Source organism: Cyprinodon tularosa, unplaced genomic scaffold, assembly GCF_016077235.1.
Source record: "Cyprinodon tularosa strain WSP-4 unplaced genomic scaffold, ASM1607723v1 ctg257, whole genome shotgun sequence".
Lineage (NCBI taxonomy): Eukaryota > Metazoa > Chordata > Actinopteri > Cyprinodontiformes > Cyprinodontidae > Cyprinodon > Cyprinodon tularosa.
In genome coordinates, this window is record NW_024038953.1 from 784,219 (window position 1) to 805,000 (window position 20,782).

Sequence of the window (20,782 nt, forward strand, 5' to 3'; positions counted from 1 at the left end):
CCAATAGCCAGACCAATGCAAGGAATCATTTATTTTATACATACCCCTCTCTATTATTACTCTATTAATCTTTTAAACATGTTAAATACCCTTAATATCATCAGGGTTCATTCTTTTACATATTAAGCAAAAAAAAAAAACAAGGATGAAAATATTTAGATTTGTTTCTACAGGTGGACAATTGATCAAATCCAAAAGTCGGGTCCAGGATGAAATACATCAGGCTCATCATGATTAAGTAAAACGACAGCTGTAGCACAGGATTAAACCTATGTCCAGCAAGAAATTTTTTTTTGGTACTGCTCCCTCTTCTTTTCATTTGGTTCTGGTGATCAATGCACAATTCATAGTTATCTAATATCTCAGCTTTTACAAAAGCAGTCTGGGAATACAGAGTGAATAGTATCAAGGTTCTCAAACGGAATAAATAACCTGCAGAAATAAGAGTGAAAACAAGAAGAAGAGACTTTCTGTTGGCGAATCACCTGTTTCCCTTAAACATTCCATTAAACATTTTTGGATTACCTCTCCTTTTTTGCCATAGAATCTACTGGGGATAAACACATGAATTACGTCTGACTAATTTACTTACCCTCAGTTATTGTTCTGTTTTATGTTTTGTGGCAGATAAATTGGGGCCTTTCTGTGAAAAGACACCAATATATGTTGGCATGCTTTCTCTTTGAATCACACCAAATCAAACATCTAAATCTGCAAAATTAAAATTTTTTCATTACACAACTTTGGGAGCAAATTGTGCATTTAACATTCTTACAGCAATGTGTCCATGTGTTTGGATTTTACAGTAGATCTGTTCTGCATGATGGTGTGCTATTCTGTTGTACCTCTCATTGTTTTTGTCACAGACGCTGCGTTTCTGTGTGTTTTTCTATGTTTTTATGTGTTTAAGTGTTTGCCTTGTTCTTGTTTGATGTAATGTTACTGATGTTTGTTCTAGTCTCTGTTTGACGTTCTTTATATATGTTTTAAAAATTGGAAAAGCTCTGTGGAAACCTTCGGCTGACAAATTCCCTGGACTCATATGTTTTAGAGGTACTAATGAAACCAGACTGGGATGAGAAAACTGCACAACAACCCTAACATCTACTGGTATCCATGTGTTAAAAAAAACAACCCCAGAATTAGGTTTCAACATAAGCTCACACTCTTTATTTGAAATTATTAACATTTAATCTATGCACTTTTATTCAGAAAAATTATGGTATTTATTTTTTAACAGTTTAAGTTCCCATTTTTTTTTTCAGTACAGGACTTTTCCAACATTTCAGAATGCTGGAGGACTGGAATCTAAATACTGCGATATATGAAAACATGTCTTTTCATCCATTCCTGAGCCCAGTTGTTCAATAGTTTTTGTACCAAAAGTCCCATTCAAGTAACATTTTCAGTTGTTTTTATGGCCAAAAAAAAAAAAAAAAAAAAAAAAAAAAGATTTTTTATTAAAATATTGCAAAATTTGCTTCATAAAATCTGTGATGCCATGCTCTCTAACTAGTTCTCTAGTTCTTTAAAAGTAAATAGAAGTGCTGTTGAATATATATGCCTTGGCTTTATACCAAACCCACCTGGAGTTTGTCCCCTAAATGCTCAGTCTTATTCTCATCTGACCAAGGCAGATAAGTATGTCCAGAGGATGTCAGCAATGACAGGTAAGCTACCAGGAGCATTTATTGGTATGTGATGGTAGGACTATACATTTTATATTCATAACTGTTCCTCCAAAGAAGTAGTTGGCATAAAGAAATGGTCTACTTGATGTTACTGAATTTATTTTTCTCCTATACCATCCTCCTTCCGGTATGTGGTAGTTGTTTATGATATAATAATAATATAATAATAACTTTATATATAAACTGCTTTTAAACTGCTGTGCAGGTTTAAAAACTTTTAATTAATTCTTAATTAATTAAGAAGAGCAATTGTGGTTCTCATACCATTTCCTTACCATGGAACAATGAACTCACATCGGTTTAAAATAGCCTGATCTCTTCTCTTTTCTATTTTGTTGAGTTTCACATCAAGTAATATTTAATGCTCCATAAAAGCAAATGTCACAATTTCTTGTTAAATGTTTGGTAAAATTTTGATTAATTGTAAAGTAAAAGTTATAATTGATCAAATTTGTTTGGGGCGCATTCATTTTATTTTTTAGTATCTTAGTTCCTTCAGTCTTCATGCAAAAGGTCTTACCTGTTTGCAGCAGTTCTCAGTCTTCATGACCTACCTGTCGGCTCTGCTGCACGACATTTCTTGCAAATACCACTGGATCTAACTCACATCCTTCTGGACCTCTGGGTGCAGTCTGCAAAGCCCGCTGGATCAAACTCCTACAGATCCATCCTAACTCCCCTTCATCTCTCAACAAACCAGAAAGTTCAACTGACTTCCTGCAGTTCTCCGCTTCCAGATTCTTTTTGCTTTTGCAAATATAACATTAAAATTTAAAGGATGTCCGTGTGATTCTAAAGATGGGTCAAAAAAAAAACAAACTACAAACCAACATGACAGTTAGCAGTAATATTTAACTTGCCTCTTCTTAATCTACTTTAGACGAGAAAGTGATGGCGGATGATGAATTCACGTGCGACCTCTTCCGCTTATTGCAGCTCCTATGTGAAGGCCACAATAATGGTAAGAAGATGACTGAGAGTAGCATAATAAAATGCTTTGTTATTTAGCATTAACAATAAAATCATAGCAAAATTCCACATAATATTCAATGTGAAACTATAATCAGGTTTTAAAATCTTGTGGATGTTAATACTAACCACGTAGCTCCACTTTTGGTCCTGTTTTTTCTTAGATTTTCAGAACTACTTGAGAACTCAGACCGGCAGCACCACAACCATCAACGTCATAATCTGCACTGTGGACTACCTACTTCGACTACAGGTCACTCTGACAGGCTTGAATGCCTTTATCTTTGTCTTGATTATATTGTCGTCACAGTGTGATTTTGTGCATTATTGATGTGACAAATGGCTGTTTGGAATGCAGTAATTGTTTGATAATAGTTTTCAAACCATTAAACAAGTTCAAATTTTGCATTTGCTAATATTTACATATTAGCTCTTTGGAGGAAGTCTCACATCAATAGCTGATAAGATTTTAAAGATGCTTAAGGTGAGAGAGCAAGTTGAGAGCACAGATAAGAAAGACATGATATGGGAAAATTTGGATTCATCTCTGCAGTGGATGTCATTGCAATATTTACCAATAGTATTGCCATCTCATAATTTTCTAGTATCATACAGACATACTGAGTATTCTTAGAAGGCACAGCTATGAGGCAGTTTCTACTGGCAAGTGCCATAAAAATCAGCTTGGATTATTATTAAAGTTAAGGTTTTCTATAGCAGATATTAATATGATATAACTTAACTGTAGATTTTATTAGTTTTTTTTTATTCATATGCAAAGATCTAAAGTAAAAGTACAAAGTAATTAAGCTATGGACAACAAAGACAGAGGTGGCCCAACATTAGTATAAAATAACTGGACAGTGCTGAAGTTTTGCTTTGATTAATGTTTTTTTTATTCATTTTTGAAAGGTAAAGTGGGGTTGCCTGGGAAGTTCAGCTTTATTTAGTTTATTTATTTAACACCAGTTCACAACTCATCTACTCAAGGCGCTTTGCCAAGTCAGTTCAATCAAATTATATAGAAAGATTTGCTAAATGTTTTCTATTTAACAAAAAACACTTTAATTACAGGTAACCCATGAATTTGCAGAATTCACCCCTTCTGGATGAGCATGTTGCAGCAGTGGACATTCCCTTACATTGTGGCATTGACCCTGCAGCAATCCTTCATACTGAGCATGCAAGCTGCGCAAGTGCAGAGGGAAAAAAACATTTTAATATGAAGTAACCCCCAGCATAACCAGGTTCAGTGCAGATGGTTTTCTGCTGCATCCAACTGTTAGAGAAGACATAGGCAAACACACAAAAATAATATAGAAACACTAGTCCTTAATACTTTCTAGTTAAGAGAAGGCAATGGTACGCTATTAAAGGGATCAAAGAAAGCACATACAGTTAGTTCCAGTAGAAGCTGGGCAAATGGCTATGTCTACGAGAGACAGGACTAAACAGTAACAAAAGAACAAACTATGTAATCTATAACACTGATTCGTTGCCCAAGGAGGATGTCACAGGTAAAAAGCACAAGACCGGATGTATCTACTATTAATACTATAATGCCAAATATATCGTATTTGATACATACGGTTTCTGAAATGTTTTGCATCTGATACCTTTTGCATAATTTAATGGTAAAAACTTTGCTCAAAATCCTATTGTACACAATCAGATATACCTGATAACAGCCAGTAGAAGACTACACAAAAAATAATCTTGACTTATCGCATAGTAATAAATTATTAATATCAATAATGTATTTCTGTTTTTTCTTTTTACATATTTTGTTAAAAGGGAAAATAAGGAATTCAAACCAAAAAAAGTAATTTTCTATTTTGTTTTTTTCTTGGATCGGGCTTTAAAGGGTTAAGGGTTAAAGTAGAGAGAAAATAAAGCTAAAGGTTCAATTAAAATATTGCACAAATTAGACCATAGAAGTAGATTGTAGCAGAGAGAAGAAGACTGGTCATGTTCTCCAGCACAATAACCCTTTAGCAGCAAAACTATAAAGATAGCTGATAACCTGATCCACTCGTAACTATAAGCTTTATGAAATAAATCAAATATGCCCAGGCTTAAAAATAGACAGGGTGTCTGCCATACTGACTAAATCTAGATATATGTTTCCATAGAGGAGGAGCCTGAAGAGAAGTCTCTCATTCTACTTTTAGAAATTCTTGGAAACACTGGTAAACCTGCAGCAAAGTGCTTTGCTTTAAATGTAAAGAGCAATCAGATATTTGATGTATGATGTAACTTGAATATTCTGGGCTTTATAGTAAAAAAAAAAAAAAAAACATGTTTTAAATTATATTCTAGATCTAGATCTAACAGAGAACCAGTGAACGGAAGCTAAAATAGAAGAAATATGATATCTCTTTTTAATTTGGTGCAGTGTTTTGGATAAGCAGAACGCTTTTAACTGCATTTAAGTTCACTGGTGAGAAAAATTACCAAAAAAAGTTTAACTTTATAATATACCTGTCATCTCCTCTGCTTACAGGAGTCCATCAGTGACTTTTATTGGTACTACTCAGGGAAAGACATCATTGATGAGCCAGGTAAAAGGAATTTCTCCAAAGCCATGACTGTGGCCAAACAAGTCTTCAACAGCTTGACTGAGTACATCCAGGTAAAGAGGTTATGTAGAAAATGTGAACAAATCATAAAACAGAAATAACTGACTTTGACATTTCTGTGCAAAGAAACTTAAATATAATTGACACAGGCTCTTTGAATGTTATACTTGTTTCGGTGAAACCAATAAAAATATTATCTTTGAATAATATGTTTGTTGTTTTTGTGTCTTGCAGGGTCCCTGCACTGGTAACCAGCAGTCTCTGGCCCACAGCAGGCTGTGGGATGCTGTTGTGGGTTTTCTCCACGTTTTTGCTCATATGATGATGAAACTTGCACAGGTGAGAAAGACTTCAATGCAGGACATTTTTTCATTGACTCTAATGTTTATCAGTTTTCCTAAAAAAAGAATGAGCTCAAAATTCAGAAATGTTACAATCTGTTTAATTAGACTTTCTAAAATTGCTTGTATTTGGCCTTCTAAATGTTTAAATCTAAAATAACCCCACATATTTCATATTTTGTTTTATAAGGAAATAGTAATGCATAATGGATGCAAAGTTTATAAAACATTATAAAATATCTTTAACTTTCTACAGATAAAAACAATATTAACAAGAGAAAATGCTAACAGTACACACAATTGCCAGTCATGCTTGGATGCCGTGATCCAAGATGAGCGCTTACAGTTTACCTAAAACTGACAAAAGTACTAGCTGCTCCAATTTTAGACTCTGCAAACCTCAGTTAACATATTTAATAATAATATTTATTAAAGTGAGCCAATATGGATTGAATTAAAGGGTTGCTTTTTTAAAGTGTTGGTTTGCAAAACTGCATCTAAATTGCCAAAAAAAACTCTGAAAGATGGGCCTTGTTTTGTAGCCAGAGAACTGGGGCACCTTGCAGTCATTGAATGAATTATAAGCAAGAGAGAAGTTTAATTATAACAGTGCCTCTATATGAATAATTACAGAAAGGGCATTGAGAGGAAGATAATATGTTTCTGATCCTTTACCAACAAAAAGTGACAGCAACACACTCAGTTTAACCTGTATAAACCTGTATCTGCCAGACAGTGTGGCTTAAGATAAATAGAAAGCTATATAGTGCTATTTTTAGTATACTATTAATGTGAAAGGATGTTGATGGATGTGTTTATGTTCATGTGTAATTCTACTAGATGCACCCTGACCCTGGACAACGAATTGTTGTAAGATTCTGTATTTTTCCAGCAAATGTTTCCCAGTTAGTCTCTTCACGCTTCTCTCTGGAACCCATGCTTTACCCTGATTTTCAGTTAGCACCTCAACATTCTGCATCAAAGATCTATTCTGCTCATTCTCTGTTAGTTTGTTTACTTCATCCATCATGCAGCCCCTTTATCATGCAAACAGCAGTACAATATGTTTGTCTTTTTGTAGCTCATTTTCTTAAAAATTAATATACTTTGTCTATAAATGCAAACCCAGGATCCTTTTTGGAGTAGAACGTATTCTGAGGTAGAGTATTTTTGTAAACAACATTGAAAGAAGAACCTATATTAATTTACTGTAAAATGTATCAAAAGTTAGTGATTTTATCATCTAGAACATGCTGTTATGTTAATATTGCAGGATTCAAGTCAAATAGGACTCCTAAAAGAGCTGTTGGACCTCCAGAAGGACATGGTGGTCATGCTTCTGTCCCTACTTGAAGGTAAGTGTTCCCTTTGCAGATTATTATCCGTTTAGGCTATAGTATTTGCTCAAAGCTTTTCTCAAACTTTGCTATTCTTAGGGAACGTTGTGAACGGCACCATTGCCAGGCAAATGGTTGACATGTTGGTCGAGTCCTCAAGCAATGTGGAGATGATCCTCAAGTTCTTCGACATGTTCCTCAAGCTCAAAGACATCGTAGCATCTGATGCCTTTAGAGATTATGTGACAGATCCGCGTGGACTTATCTCCAAGAAGGATTTCTCCAAGGCCATGGACAGTCAGAAGCAGTACTCCCCGTCAGAAATCCAGTTCCTGCTCTCCTGCTCAGAGGCAGATGAAAACGAAATGATAAATTTTGAGGAATTTGCGGATCGCTTCCAGGAGCCCGCTAAAGATATCGGTTTTAACATTGCTGTTCTTCTGACCAACCTGTCTGAGCACGTGCCCCATGACACCCGACTTCAGAACTTCTTGGAGCAGGCGGAGAGCGTGCTCAACTACTTCCGGCCTTTCCTCGGTCGCATTGAGATCATGGGGGCCAGCAGGAGGATTGAACGCATTTATTTTGAGATCAGCGAGGCCAACCGGAACCAGTGGGAGATGCCACAGGTCAGAGAGTCCAAGCGGCAGTTCATCTTCGACGTGGTCAACGAGGGTGGCGAGAGCGAGAAGATGGAGATGTTTGTGAACTTTTGCGAGGACACCATCTTTGAGATGAACATCGCAGCTTCTATCTCTGAGCCAGAGGGAGATGGAGAGGAAGAGGAAGATGATGAGGAAGAAGGGGAGGGTGGAGGAGAGGAAGCAGAGTCTGGAGAGGGCGAGGAAGGCAACGGAGAGGGGGCTGTTCCAGAATCAACATCAGCCTTTGCAGAATTCCTGAAGGGTGTGATGAACTTCTTCAACATGTTCACCTTTCGTAACCTACGGCGCCAGTACCGGAAGCTGAGAAGAATGACAGTGAAGGAGATGGTTGTCGGACTGGTCACGTTTTTCTACACCATTCTGATGGGAATCCTCATATTCGCCTATAACATATGTAAAGGCTTCTTCACGCTGATATGGAAGGTTCTGTTCGGTGGGGGGTTGGTTGAGGGAGCCAAGAAGATCACCGTCACAGAGATCTTAGCCAGCATGCCGGATCCAACGCAAGACGAAGTGCATGGAGATCTGCCACCAGAACCAGGACTCAGAGAGGTCCATGAAGCAGAAGGAGGGACAGACCACTCGGATACAGCTGGAGGAGAAGAAGAAGAGGAGGATGGCGAAGAAGGGGAAGGTGGCCGTCTGCCTGGTTTTAACACACCGGGGGGTCTCGGAGACTTTGGAGATACGACTACTGAAGAGCCTCCGACTCCAGAGGGCACCCCACTGCTGACGAGGAAACTGGTAAGTTGTTCACTCCTTTTGTTAGTCACCCAACTTCTCCGCCTCAGATCATCGTCTGTGTTTCAGAACCTTAACTTACTTTTTCCAAACAAGAGCCTAAAACTCCTCAGGAAAAATCAGGAAGTTTGCACCATATGATGCCATAGCTTTCTTAAGGCTCGATGTATTTTGGTTTATATTAATATGATTTATCACTTTGGTTTTATTATATTTTTCCTATTCTTGGGTATTTTTTCTCAAGATCCCTTTGTCTTGTTTTGTTATGTCCTCTAATATTTTACCTTCTAAACAGCTGGCAGCAGTGGGAGGACAGGGGCAGGAGGAGAAAGTCAAACCTGAAGAGGAAGCCCCTCAGGAGACTGAAAAGGCAGAGTAAGTTTAATACTGATTATAAAAGATAAAAATAATATAATAACAGTCTTTATTATCTTTAATTTATTCAGATATGTATAGAGTAAGATGTATTGATTTTATGGACCCAGTTTTTAAAAAGTTTTTAGTGCTGTTACTTCTGCTTTTAGATTTCAAAGCAAAGTCCAGAGACAGAGGAAAGCACAAATCTGTATTTTTTTTTCTTTCCAGCACTGAAAATGGGGAGAAGGCAGAGAAACCAGAGCCTGAGCCTGAAGTGAAGGAGGAGGAGCCTGAGCTGATCGAGGAGAAAACTGTGAAGACGAAAACAAAGAAGGACAAGAAACCTGCAGAGGAAGGCTTTGAGTTGTGGAATGAGCTGGAAGTGCAGAGGATTAAATTCATGGTGAGCAGCTCTCTGTGGCTAAAACATTTAGAATATTTATAACCGCAGCAACTATTTAAGGTTTATGGATATAATTCAAAGTAATATACTTGTTATTCAATCTTTTTCTCATTTCTGTATTTTCCCTAGAACTACCTTTCTCGTAATTTCTACAACCTCCGCTTTTTGGCTCTGTTTATCGCATTCGCACTTAACTTCATCCTGCTCTTCTACAAGGTTTGTAAATGTTTATAAAATAATGTCTTATTTTATATCTGGTCAATGTGCACAACATAAGAGTCTTACTCGGTGAGGGATCTCTGCAGGTGTCCGACTCTCCTCCAGGTGAGGAGGAGTTTGAGGGCTCTGGTCTGTTTGAGGGCTCCGGCCTGTTTGAAGGCTCTGGTGCAGAAGAAGATGGGTCTGGATTGGAGGAAGGTGGAGAAGACGATGAAGAAGAAGGTCCCTTGTACTACTTCCTGGAGGAGAGCACCGGTTATATGGAGCCAGCCTTGGCTTTCCTCGCCATCTTTCACACCATCATCTCCTTCCTCTGCATCATCGGCTACAACTGCCTCAAGGTGTGGTTTGTTTTCCTTCCTTGCTCTAAAATAAATCCTTTTTTTCATGTGTTTTTAGTTTAATGTCTTCTGCATCTGAATCTTGTCTATTAGGTCCCTCTGGTCATCTTTAAGAGAGAGAAGGAGCTGGCCAGAAAACTGGAGTTTGACGGTCTTTATGTCACTGAGCAGCCTGAAGACGATGACATCAAGGGCCAGTGGGACAGACTGGTGCTTAACACTCCGTAAGAAACACGTACATGTACAGAAATGTCTCAGTATATTAGAATAGCACTGAAAAACCCATCTCATATTCTGGCCACATTTAGTCCTACACAATCACTACAGTAACAGGCTGTTCAGGGTACTGCATCAGGCATATTAATGGAAAATTAACTGGAAGGAAAACATTTGGTAGCAAATTGTTGATGTGCAACAAGAGTAAAGCCTTAAGATGACTAGAAGGTAAAGCCTATTTAGGGGTGAATCAGAAGGTGAAAACTGCAGTGTAACCTCTCCTGAACTGATTCAGGACATGGACTGAATTGTCACCTTCCTTGAGTTAAAAGTGTGGTGTGTTACTGATCGGTGCAAATATCTATTAATATACGTAGATTTAGCATTTCATTTGAAAATCAAGATCACAGAGACTGAAGGATTAGCAAAGATAATTCATAGCATTGCCGCTGAGTGCCAAGTGTCCTCAGCAAGTGATGATTTACTGAGCCATGTCCTGTGCTGGGATAGGTCCACTTTGTTTTATTAAGTCCTAAAAGACATAAGTAAAGAAAACAGTATAGCAGGAGCGCCTATATTAAAACAACTAAAACAACCGATATGTAACTTCTATTAAACTGAATTTGCCATTTTCATTAGCTGTATGTCAAAGTTAACAGAATGAACAAAAATAGATGTTTAAATTATAACATTCTTTGTTGAAATTATATATATTGACTACACTTTCTAATTATAAATAATAAAAATTTGGCTATATTTGAGTTCATTGAGGTTAATTTGTGTAATTACTTGAGAGGTCAGCTGAATAAGATTGATAAAAGTATGTGCTTTTTTTTAACTCTTTTATATCAATGCAGAACTTTCCCAAATAACTACTGGGACAAGTTTGTGAAGAGAAAGGTGAGTTTATTTGCCTTAAATGATGTAGGTTTCTATCGAAACGTCTCTTTCTTTGGAATAATAACCCAAACATGTTGTGTGGCGTCCAGGTTCTAGATAAATACGGCGACATCTACGGCAGAGAGAGAATCGCAGAGCTGCTTGGTATGGATCTGGCATTGTTAGACGTCAGCGCCATGACCCATGAGAAGAAACATGAACCTGATACCTCAATGTTCAGCTGGTACCTACAGCTTTCACATTAAGTTAACCCGAGTAGACCATAAAGCCAGGGGTAATCATCCCTTTGTTTGTCTCTGTGCAGGATAACATCAATTGATATCAAATACCAGATCTGGAAGTTTGGGGTCGTCTTCACTGACAATGTGAGTAAAAGGAGCGGCTTTGAATATGAGAGGATCAGCTTCTAGCTTTGGTGTTACTAATTTCACTCTCATTTATCTTACAGACATTCCTTTACCTGGTCTGGTACATGCTGATGTCAATGCTGGGACACTACAACAACTTCTTCTTTGCGTGCCATCTTCTGGACATCGCCATGGGGGTCAAAACCCTGCGGACTATTCTGTCCTCTGTTACCCATAATGGCAAACAGGTGAAACGCAGAATAATCCAGCTGCAGGGGGATTTCTGGATCATCTGATTTGAAAGTAAGAGCATCTTTACCTGTTTGTCACAGCTGATGATGACCGTGGGGCTGCTGGCTGTGGTGGTGTACCTCTACACTGTGGTGGCCTTCAACTTCTTCCGCAAGTTCTACAACAAGAGCGAGGATGAGGATGAGCCGGACATGAAGTGCGACGACATGATGACGGTGAGTGGGGAGCGGTCCTGGAACCAAGCATGTTCGGAACCAAAAGTATTGAAGTCTGTTGTCATACTGTCTCTTGTAGTGTTACCTGTTCCACATGTACGTCGGCGTACGTGCCGGTGGAGGCATTGGAGATGAAATTGAGGATCCGGCCGGGGATGAATACGAGCTCTACAGAGTCGTCTTTGACATCACATTTTTCTTCTTTGTTATTGTCATCCTGCTGGCTATCATCCAGGGTGAGTTGGGGATGTTAACTATATTATGTCACAAAGCACAGATTTTATAGTTAAATTGTCAGATTACTGTATGTTGGACATACAGTAATAACCCATATTGGTTGATATTAAGATGATGAAATCCATGTTTATATCAGGTTTTAGATAATCTATGCTGGTTGTGATGACTTGGATCAAAATACATTTTTATGAAAGCATATAAAATCTGAATGATCTGATCTGTAGAAATAACATATTTTTCTTCTAACTAAAGCTTTATGTTAGCATGTAATCCAAATATGTCACCTTTGTTTTATTTATAGGCATGATTACTCTCACCAGTGTACCTGCTCATTAGTCATGTACAAACTTTATTTGCTTAGTTTGAAGATTTATTTCCTAAACTATAAACTATTTTAAAAGATATTTGACCAATCACAACTTATGGATGGATGGGTGGATGGATGGATGGATGGATGGATGGATGGATGGATGGATGGATGGATGGATGGATGGATGGATGGATGGAGCTTTGCATCATCCTTTCAGAAATTCTGTGAAAATGTAGAAATGAATATTAATAAAATGAATACGATATCCTGATAAGATGAGAATAAAATCATATTACCATATTCCTCATTTCATACACGTTTTCATTGTATTATTGATGTTTCTGTCTGCAGGTCTGATCATTGATGCCTTTGGTGAGCTCAGAGACCAGCAGGAGCAGGTCAGGGAGGACATGGAGGTAAGATACTAAACTGCAGTTTGACTAAAATTGCACTTTTGCTTAATCTACCTTTTGCTACCATTAAGCTTTTATTTCTTGAAAGATAAAGGTGCATTTAATCTGACCTCCATGTTTCCCTTTCAGACCAAGTGCTTCATCTGTGGAATAGGAAGTGACTACTTTGATACGACGCCGCATGGCTTTGAAACGCACACCTTGGAAGAGCATAATTTAGCCAACTATATGTGAGTTGAGTCATATTTTGCAGTTATACTTTAGGTGAAATCATAACATGGTTTTAAAAGAAGATACAAAACAGCTCGAGTCTTTCTCATTGTGCTTTTTTTGTAAAGAAACTATTAAATCATATTTATTGCAAAGATGAAAGGTTGAACCACTTAATTATACCTTAGGAAACTGCAGATGTTTGATTTAATGTTGATCAAGCAAGACACAGACGTTCCATGTAGGCTCCAAGGAGCATGTTTTGATTTATAAATTATGAATTAACAAAACTTGACTGAGGAAATGATGCATTATTTTGGTTCTTTCAGGTTCTTCTTGATGTATCTCATCAATAAGGATGAAACTGAACACACAGGGCAGGTCGGTCATTTAGAAAGTAAACCTATCAATTGGTCAAGAATGCTGTTTCTTTATGCTCTTAAACCTGTATGGTTCGTTTTTTCTTTTGTTTTTTAGGAGTCCTATGTGTGGAAGATGTACCAGGAGAGATGCTGGGACTTCTTCCCTGCTGGTGACTGCTTCAGAAAGCAGTATGAGGACCAGCTTGGCTAACATCCCTGCATATTTATTGTTCCTTCCCAAAGAGAAGGGAAGGAGAAAGGAACAAGAACCAGAGCAAAACAACAAAAAAAGTCGGAAATTTAGAGCTTGATCTAATCGGTGTCTTAGTTCTGTCATTTGTCTGCACATTTTTCTCGTCTGTTAAAAGCTATGCACAGTTTGACTGCACTTTTCAACCACCTGCAGCAGAATGTTAAGGAAAGTGATCCTAGAGGTGAGGGGGAAAACAGAGCAAAACCAAGAGCCTTTTGATTCTGCTGTAAACACATGGCCTTTCCTGTGTAAATTATACATAGATTGCCTTGTATCTCCACTGCGCCTGTACACACGGGGCTATTTTAGTCACTACTGCTGTAAACATTCTAGTGCCTATAGCAATGTCACTGCTTTAGCTGTCAGTTTGAATCTTTAATTTCAGTAAATCCTGAACATGTCAACATTTGTAAAGTCTGAGGGCTTTTGCACCCTGTCTTATGGAAAAATGTCAAAATGTCACAAAATATGGGGAAACACATTTATTTTCCGTGACTGTGAGCCATTGTGGATTCCCAGTTATCTAGTTTTTGTTTTCTAAAAGAAGTTTAAACCGCCATTTAAAAGGCATCTTCAGTTCTGATCATGTGCTAGGAGATTCAGTCTTCTATATCCTTATTAGGACAATCACACCTGTCCCACTCTGTGAGCCATTTGGGTCACTTTAGTATTATTTATATGTATTGAGGTTCATGTTTCAAGCATTTTTTTTTGTATTTCGATGAGTTGTTTTTTTCTTTTTAACCATTATTGTCTTTTTCAATGCATCTTAAACCCTAGTTTGGAACTGGTTGGGTGAAAAAATTGTGACAAACCCACAAAAAAACCGGCTTTGACAGATCCAAAATCAATCTTTATTTTCCAAGCGTCTGGTCTTCCTTCTGATTTGAAAAGTACTGCATGTTTAATGTGACTCAATGCTTATTATGGGTGAATTCTTCAACGATCCATTTATTGTGCCTCGCACTGAAAGTATGAAGCCAGATTTGGCTCAGTTGGGAGGAGCAAGTTTTGGAATTTTGAAATAAAAGCTTCACATAAGCGTTTATGAACTGAAACATTTGGACTGACCTCATTAAGATGTAACTCAAGTATGAGATAAAACTGTGCAAATCCACTATCAGATGTGTCCCTGGATGTTTGTGGACTCTAGTCTTCATCGCGTTTCTGTTGTAATAGAAAGTGATACGAACATTCATCCAAGAGGGACACCGATGTGGTTTATTCTACACAGATCAAACCTAGAATGAGAGTTCATGCACAAAGTCGCTGCACTGAATTGAGTGTTGAATGTATCTAATGAGAACATGATGATAAGAAATGTTTTACATACATGATGGATTCTTATATTTATTATTCTTTAAGGTTCTGAGATATGATAATAATGTTGTTTTCAGACACAGACATGTCGCAGACCAAGGATGAGAAAGATAATTAGTCTTACAATGAGGGGAACCTCCAGTTTGATGGTAGAGACAAAATATTTGCTTTTATTTCAGCTCGTTAGGTTTTTATCATAGATGTTTTTAGTAATTCAGCATAAAGATGCGTTGATTTCTGACAGATTCACAAACTCTCCATCCTATGTTTATGTTGGAGCTGTCAGAGGCAGAGTTGTGGTTTGGTTGCAAATGGTTTTGCAGGTGGAGCTGATGGTTTGAAGATGAATGGAGGTCACAACTTTCCACTTGATTGAGTGTCCTCTGACTAAACCCTGTGTTTCAATATGGAATAAACAGATTATTTTAAGGAGAACCAGAACATGTCTCATTTGTGTTTTAGCTTTCAGCCGTTTGTGATTTAAGGGAACATCAACTTTATGTCCGAGTTGCAACAAATAATTTTAATATGGTTTAAATAGATTTTATTTCTCAGACTAACATGAAGTAGCATCCATTGACAATTAAAAATGTTTTTCAACTTTTGCTCTATTTTTTTCTGTTACAAAATAGAACTGTTTCTTTTAATTCAGCAAACAAACTGCTTTCAGAAGGCACCCAGTTCAGAAACAAAGTCCACCTGTGTGTGAGATTTAAACTTAGTTTTAGTTGTCTAAGGGCCTTAGATCATTTTTTGGAGAAAATTGGAACTTAAACAGCATTTTGAAGCCTGAAAACACAACAGAGGGGTCGGTAAGTGAGTTGTGGAGAATTTTAACCTCTTAATATCCACCTCATTTCTGGGAAATTTGCCTGTTCTGCATACCCAAATGGAAACACAAATAACTTAGGAACTATAAGCACTAACATGTGTTATACATTATTTGAAAACTTCTAGTTTCTGATGAAAATTGGGTGAGTAAAACACCCAAGCTGCATCAAGCACAAGCTGAATCAGTTCAAATATGACTCAAAGTTTTTTTCTTTATTTTTGAAAATAATAGATCTTTTGTCTTTTTTAAACAGCAGTAATAAAGACATGCTTGCTTGTTGTGGCTGCTTTGTCATGCCACATTTCGACATGCTCCTATAATTGTGCTTTGGTGCTTGCTATAACCAAAAAATGAACTAGGTGGTTTAATTGTGGAGAATGTAAGCTTTCCGACGTCTAACACACACACACACACACATATATATATATATATCTATCTATATATATATAGATAGATATATATATATCTATATATATATATATAGGTATTTTTCATGCATTCTGAGTTATTTTTTGTAAACAATTTAAAAAGGTTTTGAGAGATTAAAGAAGGGATTTGTAGTAAAACTTTCAAAATTTCTCTTAGCACTGTTCAACCAATCTTTGAGGGGACACATGAGGGCAAAATTGGACAACAATCAACAGACTATCTGTGAGGAGATGTATGGAAAGAAGGCTTAGACAAGAATCTGTTCACAGGAAAGCTATTAGGATAGAATACATTTATGTTGGGAACTACCTGAGGGAGAAACTATGCTGCTCACAGACACAGCTGATTTATTTAAAAGGAGTTGGAGCTGTGGGATGAGTGAAGTTTCGATTCATTATATGTGCAAAGCAAATAAAAATATACATATTACAATCATAATAAAATAAAAGAAGCACAAGGGGTATGAGTGCTTTTGCATCACACTTTACAGTTAAACAAACGTAATTTTAGTTTTAAAGCAAAAGAACAGAACTTGCTGTGAAACACTCAGACTTGTCGCTATATTGTAGATTTTTCCTATGATGAGGTACCCTATAAATACTAGCCCTTTAAATACAGTACCTTGGTTTATAGCATAGCTAATGTATTGGCATAACACCCCTTTCAACTGAGGTTTCATGGTGAATCTTGATGAAAGGTTTATCTTTTGCAAATATGAAATGTACACAAGATTTTCTGAGTAAAAAAGACAGATTGTCTATTAACCTGACAGCTTTTGTTCTGTGAAACATTTGTCCTCATAAACCTGCCGTTCGTGTTGAGATTATCAAGTATTATCATGATTAACCTCCTACCTAAATGGAGTATGAGTACAAAAGAAGGAAAATACCCACGGATACCTGAGCTTCAGGTGAGGATTAGTGTAGTTTCTGTTTACATTGAATAAAAACATGTTTCAATAGGCTCAGAATCAAAATTCTGATAACTGCTTTAAAAAAGAAAAACAGGAAATGCAATCACAATGGAAAGCTTTTTGATCTGGATTAGAAATATGTAGTTAGTTATAATAACTTTCAATAGCTTGAAAATGATGAATGAAGATCTCAACGTGGTTAAAAACAAACAAACACACCCTTTTAGCTTTCATCATCATGTTCTCCTGGGTAAAGATACATCTTTCATCAAAATGAACAATAATGTGATTCAGTTGTGGGCTTGGCTGCTTCTCCCCTCCCCTCCATCATAGTTTATATAAAGCAGAGAGCCCAGCAGGGATCTGTCTCTGACACAAAACACCTGATTTTCCACTGTTTTCTTTCTCATCTGTCTGCCAACATGACTTTTGTCGCTCCTCCAGGCTACCAGCCCGTCTACAATCCTGTGAGTATCCACTGAGGAACTTTTGACTGCATGAAAGTTGGTTCTCTGCAGGACCAATGAGAATAAAGGGGAAAAAATTACCTACTAAAGGAATAAATTTAAGCTTGATTCTTGATGGAGGATTCAGAGCAATTATTGATATGAATAGCAACAGTTTTAAAAGATTGCTTTTTAAAGTCTTTTTAGTAGACGTTAAGAATTAAGAAACAAAGTAAAATGCTTTTTTTCTATAAAATGGTTAAAAAAACATAGAAAAATAATTTAGCTAAAAAAAAATTCCCCTTATAATCTGTGTTGCATTTGTGAGGAAAATGCATTGTTGAGTTGAGCAGCAGAGTGGAAAAACTTGTAAAATCCTCTCTGGAAATGTTACTCTCTAAGCTGTCCCAGCTAGCCCCCACCTAGCAGATTAATCTGCGAGCAGAAGAGTAGAAAACCCAGAACCTGGGTGAGGATAGGAGGGAGTGGCCAGCAGTCCTGACATTAAATACAATAAACTTTGTGTAACTAATTTGGCAATTTTCACAAAGTCCAACAACACAACTACACATTTCCGACTTGGAGCAAACACAGGTTTAAGATGAAGATGCCAACAGAATACCTATGAATTGCACTTGAGTAAGAGTAGCAGTACTTCATCACATAAATACTCAGTAAAAAAGTATTCGGTAGAAAAGCTACCCAAGTACTGAGTAACTTATCTACTAAAATGATCACAACAACTTAATTTTATATTTTACAAAATGGTGCAGAATTTAACAAAAATATTAAATGATATGCAAAAAATAAACATATAATATACAGTAGTTATACAATACAAAGTTTAGGTGGGATGACCACTTCAAAATACATTTTCTGAGTTACAAAATTTACAAAATCAATAGTTACAGTACGTAAGACTAGATTAAATAACAGTATACTGTTTACTGTATTTTTACTCTACCTCCAAACGACATGACAGACTCAGCAGATGGAAAATAAAACATTTAACCAACAAGCCTTGAGCAAAAAAATAAGAAAGTGTCTTTAAATGGTTCATATTTATTTATAACAAGCTTGTCTGTATTAAGTGAAGTTATTCACAATCGATGGAGGAGCTAGAAATTTTACTGAAGTGAGAGTAGTGATATTTCGTCATAATTTTTAGTTAATTCAAAGTAAAACTTCTCCTAAAAAACTACTCCCAAAAGTATTTTCTTTTTTTTTTCAAAATGTTAACAAAGTAAATTTAACTGAGTAAATGTAACTAGTTACTACCCACCTTTGGATGCATACCTACATCAATGTGACCAACAGAAGGAGGAGATGCCAAACAGTTTTGGTTTTAAACTGTTTTCCGATGCACCACTGGTGCCTAGGCTTATCAAATGAGTTAATTCTTAAACTGTGGGAGTATGTTATTTCATTAAAAATAATCTTATGATCCAAAATAGAGTCAATGACGGAATTTCCACTTGGTTTGCTATGTGTAAATTATTAGAATACTTTGTCTCTCTAGAGACATAGACAGGGGGCGGCGCCTCGTGGCAGCGGCCAGGAACAGCTCTCAACATTCAGCTTATTCCCCACTGCTATTAGACCGCTAAATGTTGAATAAAACCATAAATCATATCTCAGTCTTTTGTTTACATTTCATCATCGTGTTTACATTTCATCACTGCTGCACTTAAAGAAATGGAAATGTCCTGAGAGCTGTACTGAATGAAATTTCATTTTGTATACATCCTGTGTGTACAAAATGACAATAACGTTTTTCTAAGTTTTTTTCTACACCAATTCTCATCTATTGGCCTTTTTTTGCCTGTCTAAAAAGCCAGACAGTGAGAGTGGCTGCTGATTTTCATTTAAGTCAGTGTACATTTTGGAGACCAGTATATCACAAAATCTCAACATGTAGCAAGGCTGAAGGTTGCACTTTTAATTCACAAAATAGATCTTTTCTATTTAAAAAGATTTCTCAGCTTCATGGTATTTGAAAGCCATCCTCCTTAATTTTGCCTAATCTCTCTGTGCAGTGCAACAGTGACACTAACATGAAACAGGGCCCACAGCTTGATTCTTCCACCAACATGCTTTACAGTTGGTATAGGGTTCTAAGCTTGGTAGAGCTTCACCCAGCTTCTCTCAGTTTACTTCCTTTCATTGTAGCCAAACCGATTAAAGTATTGTCTGATCAGAAAGCCAGCCTTCTGAAGATATTTCACTTGGTAATAAAGCAGCTAGAAATTGTAGTCGTGGTGACAGGTGTCCATTTTGAAGCTGGGTTTCTTTACTGGTTTTGACTTATGTTGATATTACATTGGCTTCAAATGATAAGTAGCATGCAGACCGATGATGTTTCCAGTTCATAGGTGGCTCAATACTTGGTGGTCTGAGTTTAAAGGTTTTCTCATTACATCTTTACCAAACCACAAAAATGTATTTAAATGTTAAATCTAATAAATTTACACATTATAAGAACATATAAAAAATTGTAACTTTTGCCTCCAGTTATTGTTTTTTGTTATTATTTCAGTTCTGTGTCATATATTCATTTCACACTATGTAAAGAATAATATATTCAATAAAAATAATACATTCAAATTAATCATAAAAAGTCTGTTATTATGATGATGATTTACGATATGCTTCCCCCTTGGTTGGTATATACAGAGGTGTCAAGTAATGAAGTACAAATACTTTGTTACTGTACTTAAGTACACTTTTTGGGTATCTATACTTTACTCCATTAATTATATTTCTCCATACTTCTGACTTCTACTCGTTACATTTTCACACAAGTATCTGTACTTTGTATTCCTTACATTTTTAAAACAAACGTTACTCTTTACTCTTGGCTTCGGTTTATTGTTTATAAATATTTATTTCACGTCATGTGCGCCATCCAATGTAGGTCATTGGTGCCATCCACATCTAGAGAAACCTAGTGTAATTGGATGAGTCATATAACGCAAACACTCATTGGTTACAGTAGCTAAAGGAAATCATCAAGCAAGCAGGTGTTCTTCAAACTACAAACGTGAATTGTCTGTGCCATGCTTCAATGTCGGATTCAGAAAAAGATGTCTAAATGTCTGAAAGGTCGGACACAGGTGAGAGCATATCGGAAGACGGAGACAGAGACCAACAAGACCTCCCTCATCCTTGGCCCTATCTCAAAGAATTTTTTCAAAATAGCTTTCAATTCATATACTGGCATCTGGCTGTTTTTTTTAAAAGGTTACTTTAAGCTTTTATACTTTGAGTAGTTTTTGGATCACATACGTTTTCACTTTTACTTGAGTAAAGAGGTCAAGTTGATACTTCAACTCTTACCAGAGTGTTTCAAACTGCAGTATCTACAGTATACTTCTACTTAAGTAACAAATGTGTGTACTTTTGACAATACTGGGTATATATAACCACAAAAAGCTGTTGTCAAATCTTTAGATAACTTTTTATTCAAAATGCTTTATTTGTGAAT

General features: G+C 36.6%; 2 protein-coding genes across 13 annotated transcripts in view; both read left to right on the top strand.

Moving 5' to 3' along the window:
- Window positions 1–13,412, top strand: part of ryr1b (ryanodine receptor 1b (skeletal)) — a 99,487-nt gene extending 86,075 nt beyond the window's left edge. The window contains exons 86-106 of the mRNA XM_038288481.1: window positions 2,572–2,652; window positions 2,825–2,913; window positions 5,164–5,292; window positions 5,474–5,578; window positions 6,854–6,935; window positions 7,017–8,326; window positions 8,619–8,698; window positions 8,909–9,083; window positions 9,213–9,299; window positions 9,389–9,643; window positions 9,737–9,867; window positions 10,717–10,759; window positions 10,849–10,982; window positions 11,064–11,124; window positions 11,208–11,354; window positions 11,439–11,573; window positions 11,653–11,809; window positions 12,472–12,536; window positions 12,663–12,763; window positions 13,073–13,124; window positions 13,221–13,412. Coding sequence (XP_038144409.1) covers window positions 2,572–2,652; window positions 2,825–2,913; window positions 5,164–5,292; window positions 5,474–5,578; window positions 6,854–6,935; window positions 7,017–8,326; window positions 8,619–8,698; window positions 8,909–9,083; window positions 9,213–9,299; window positions 9,389–9,643; window positions 9,737–9,867; window positions 10,717–10,759; window positions 10,849–10,982; window positions 11,064–11,124; window positions 11,208–11,354; window positions 11,439–11,573; window positions 11,653–11,809; window positions 12,472–12,536; window positions 12,663–12,763; window positions 13,073–13,124; window positions 13,221–13,316 — 3,515 coding nt within the window. The 3' untranslated portion in view covers window positions 13,317–13,412. The remainder of the gene's footprint in view (window positions 1–2,571; window positions 2,653–2,824; window positions 2,914–5,163; window positions 5,293–5,473; window positions 5,579–6,853; window positions 6,936–7,016; window positions 8,327–8,618; window positions 8,699–8,908; window positions 9,084–9,212; window positions 9,300–9,388; window positions 9,644–9,736; window positions 9,868–10,716; window positions 10,760–10,848; window positions 10,983–11,063; window positions 11,125–11,207; window positions 11,355–11,438; window positions 11,574–11,652; window positions 11,810–12,471; window positions 12,537–12,662; window positions 12,764–13,072; window positions 13,125–13,220) is intronic.
- Window positions 13,413–17,161: 3,749 nt separating this feature from the next.
- Window positions 17,162–20,782, top strand: part of LOC119785748 (galectin-4-like) — an 11,341-nt gene continuing 7,720 nt past the window's right edge. For all 12 annotated transcript variants that reach the window (XM_038288532.1, XM_038288533.1, XM_038288535.1 and 9 more), the window contains exon 1: window positions 17,162–17,319. In XM_038288532.1, coding sequence (XP_038144460.1) covers window positions 17,275–17,319 — 45 coding nt within the window. In that variant the 5' untranslated portion in view covers window positions 17,162–17,274. The remainder of the gene's footprint in view (window positions 17,320–20,782) is intronic.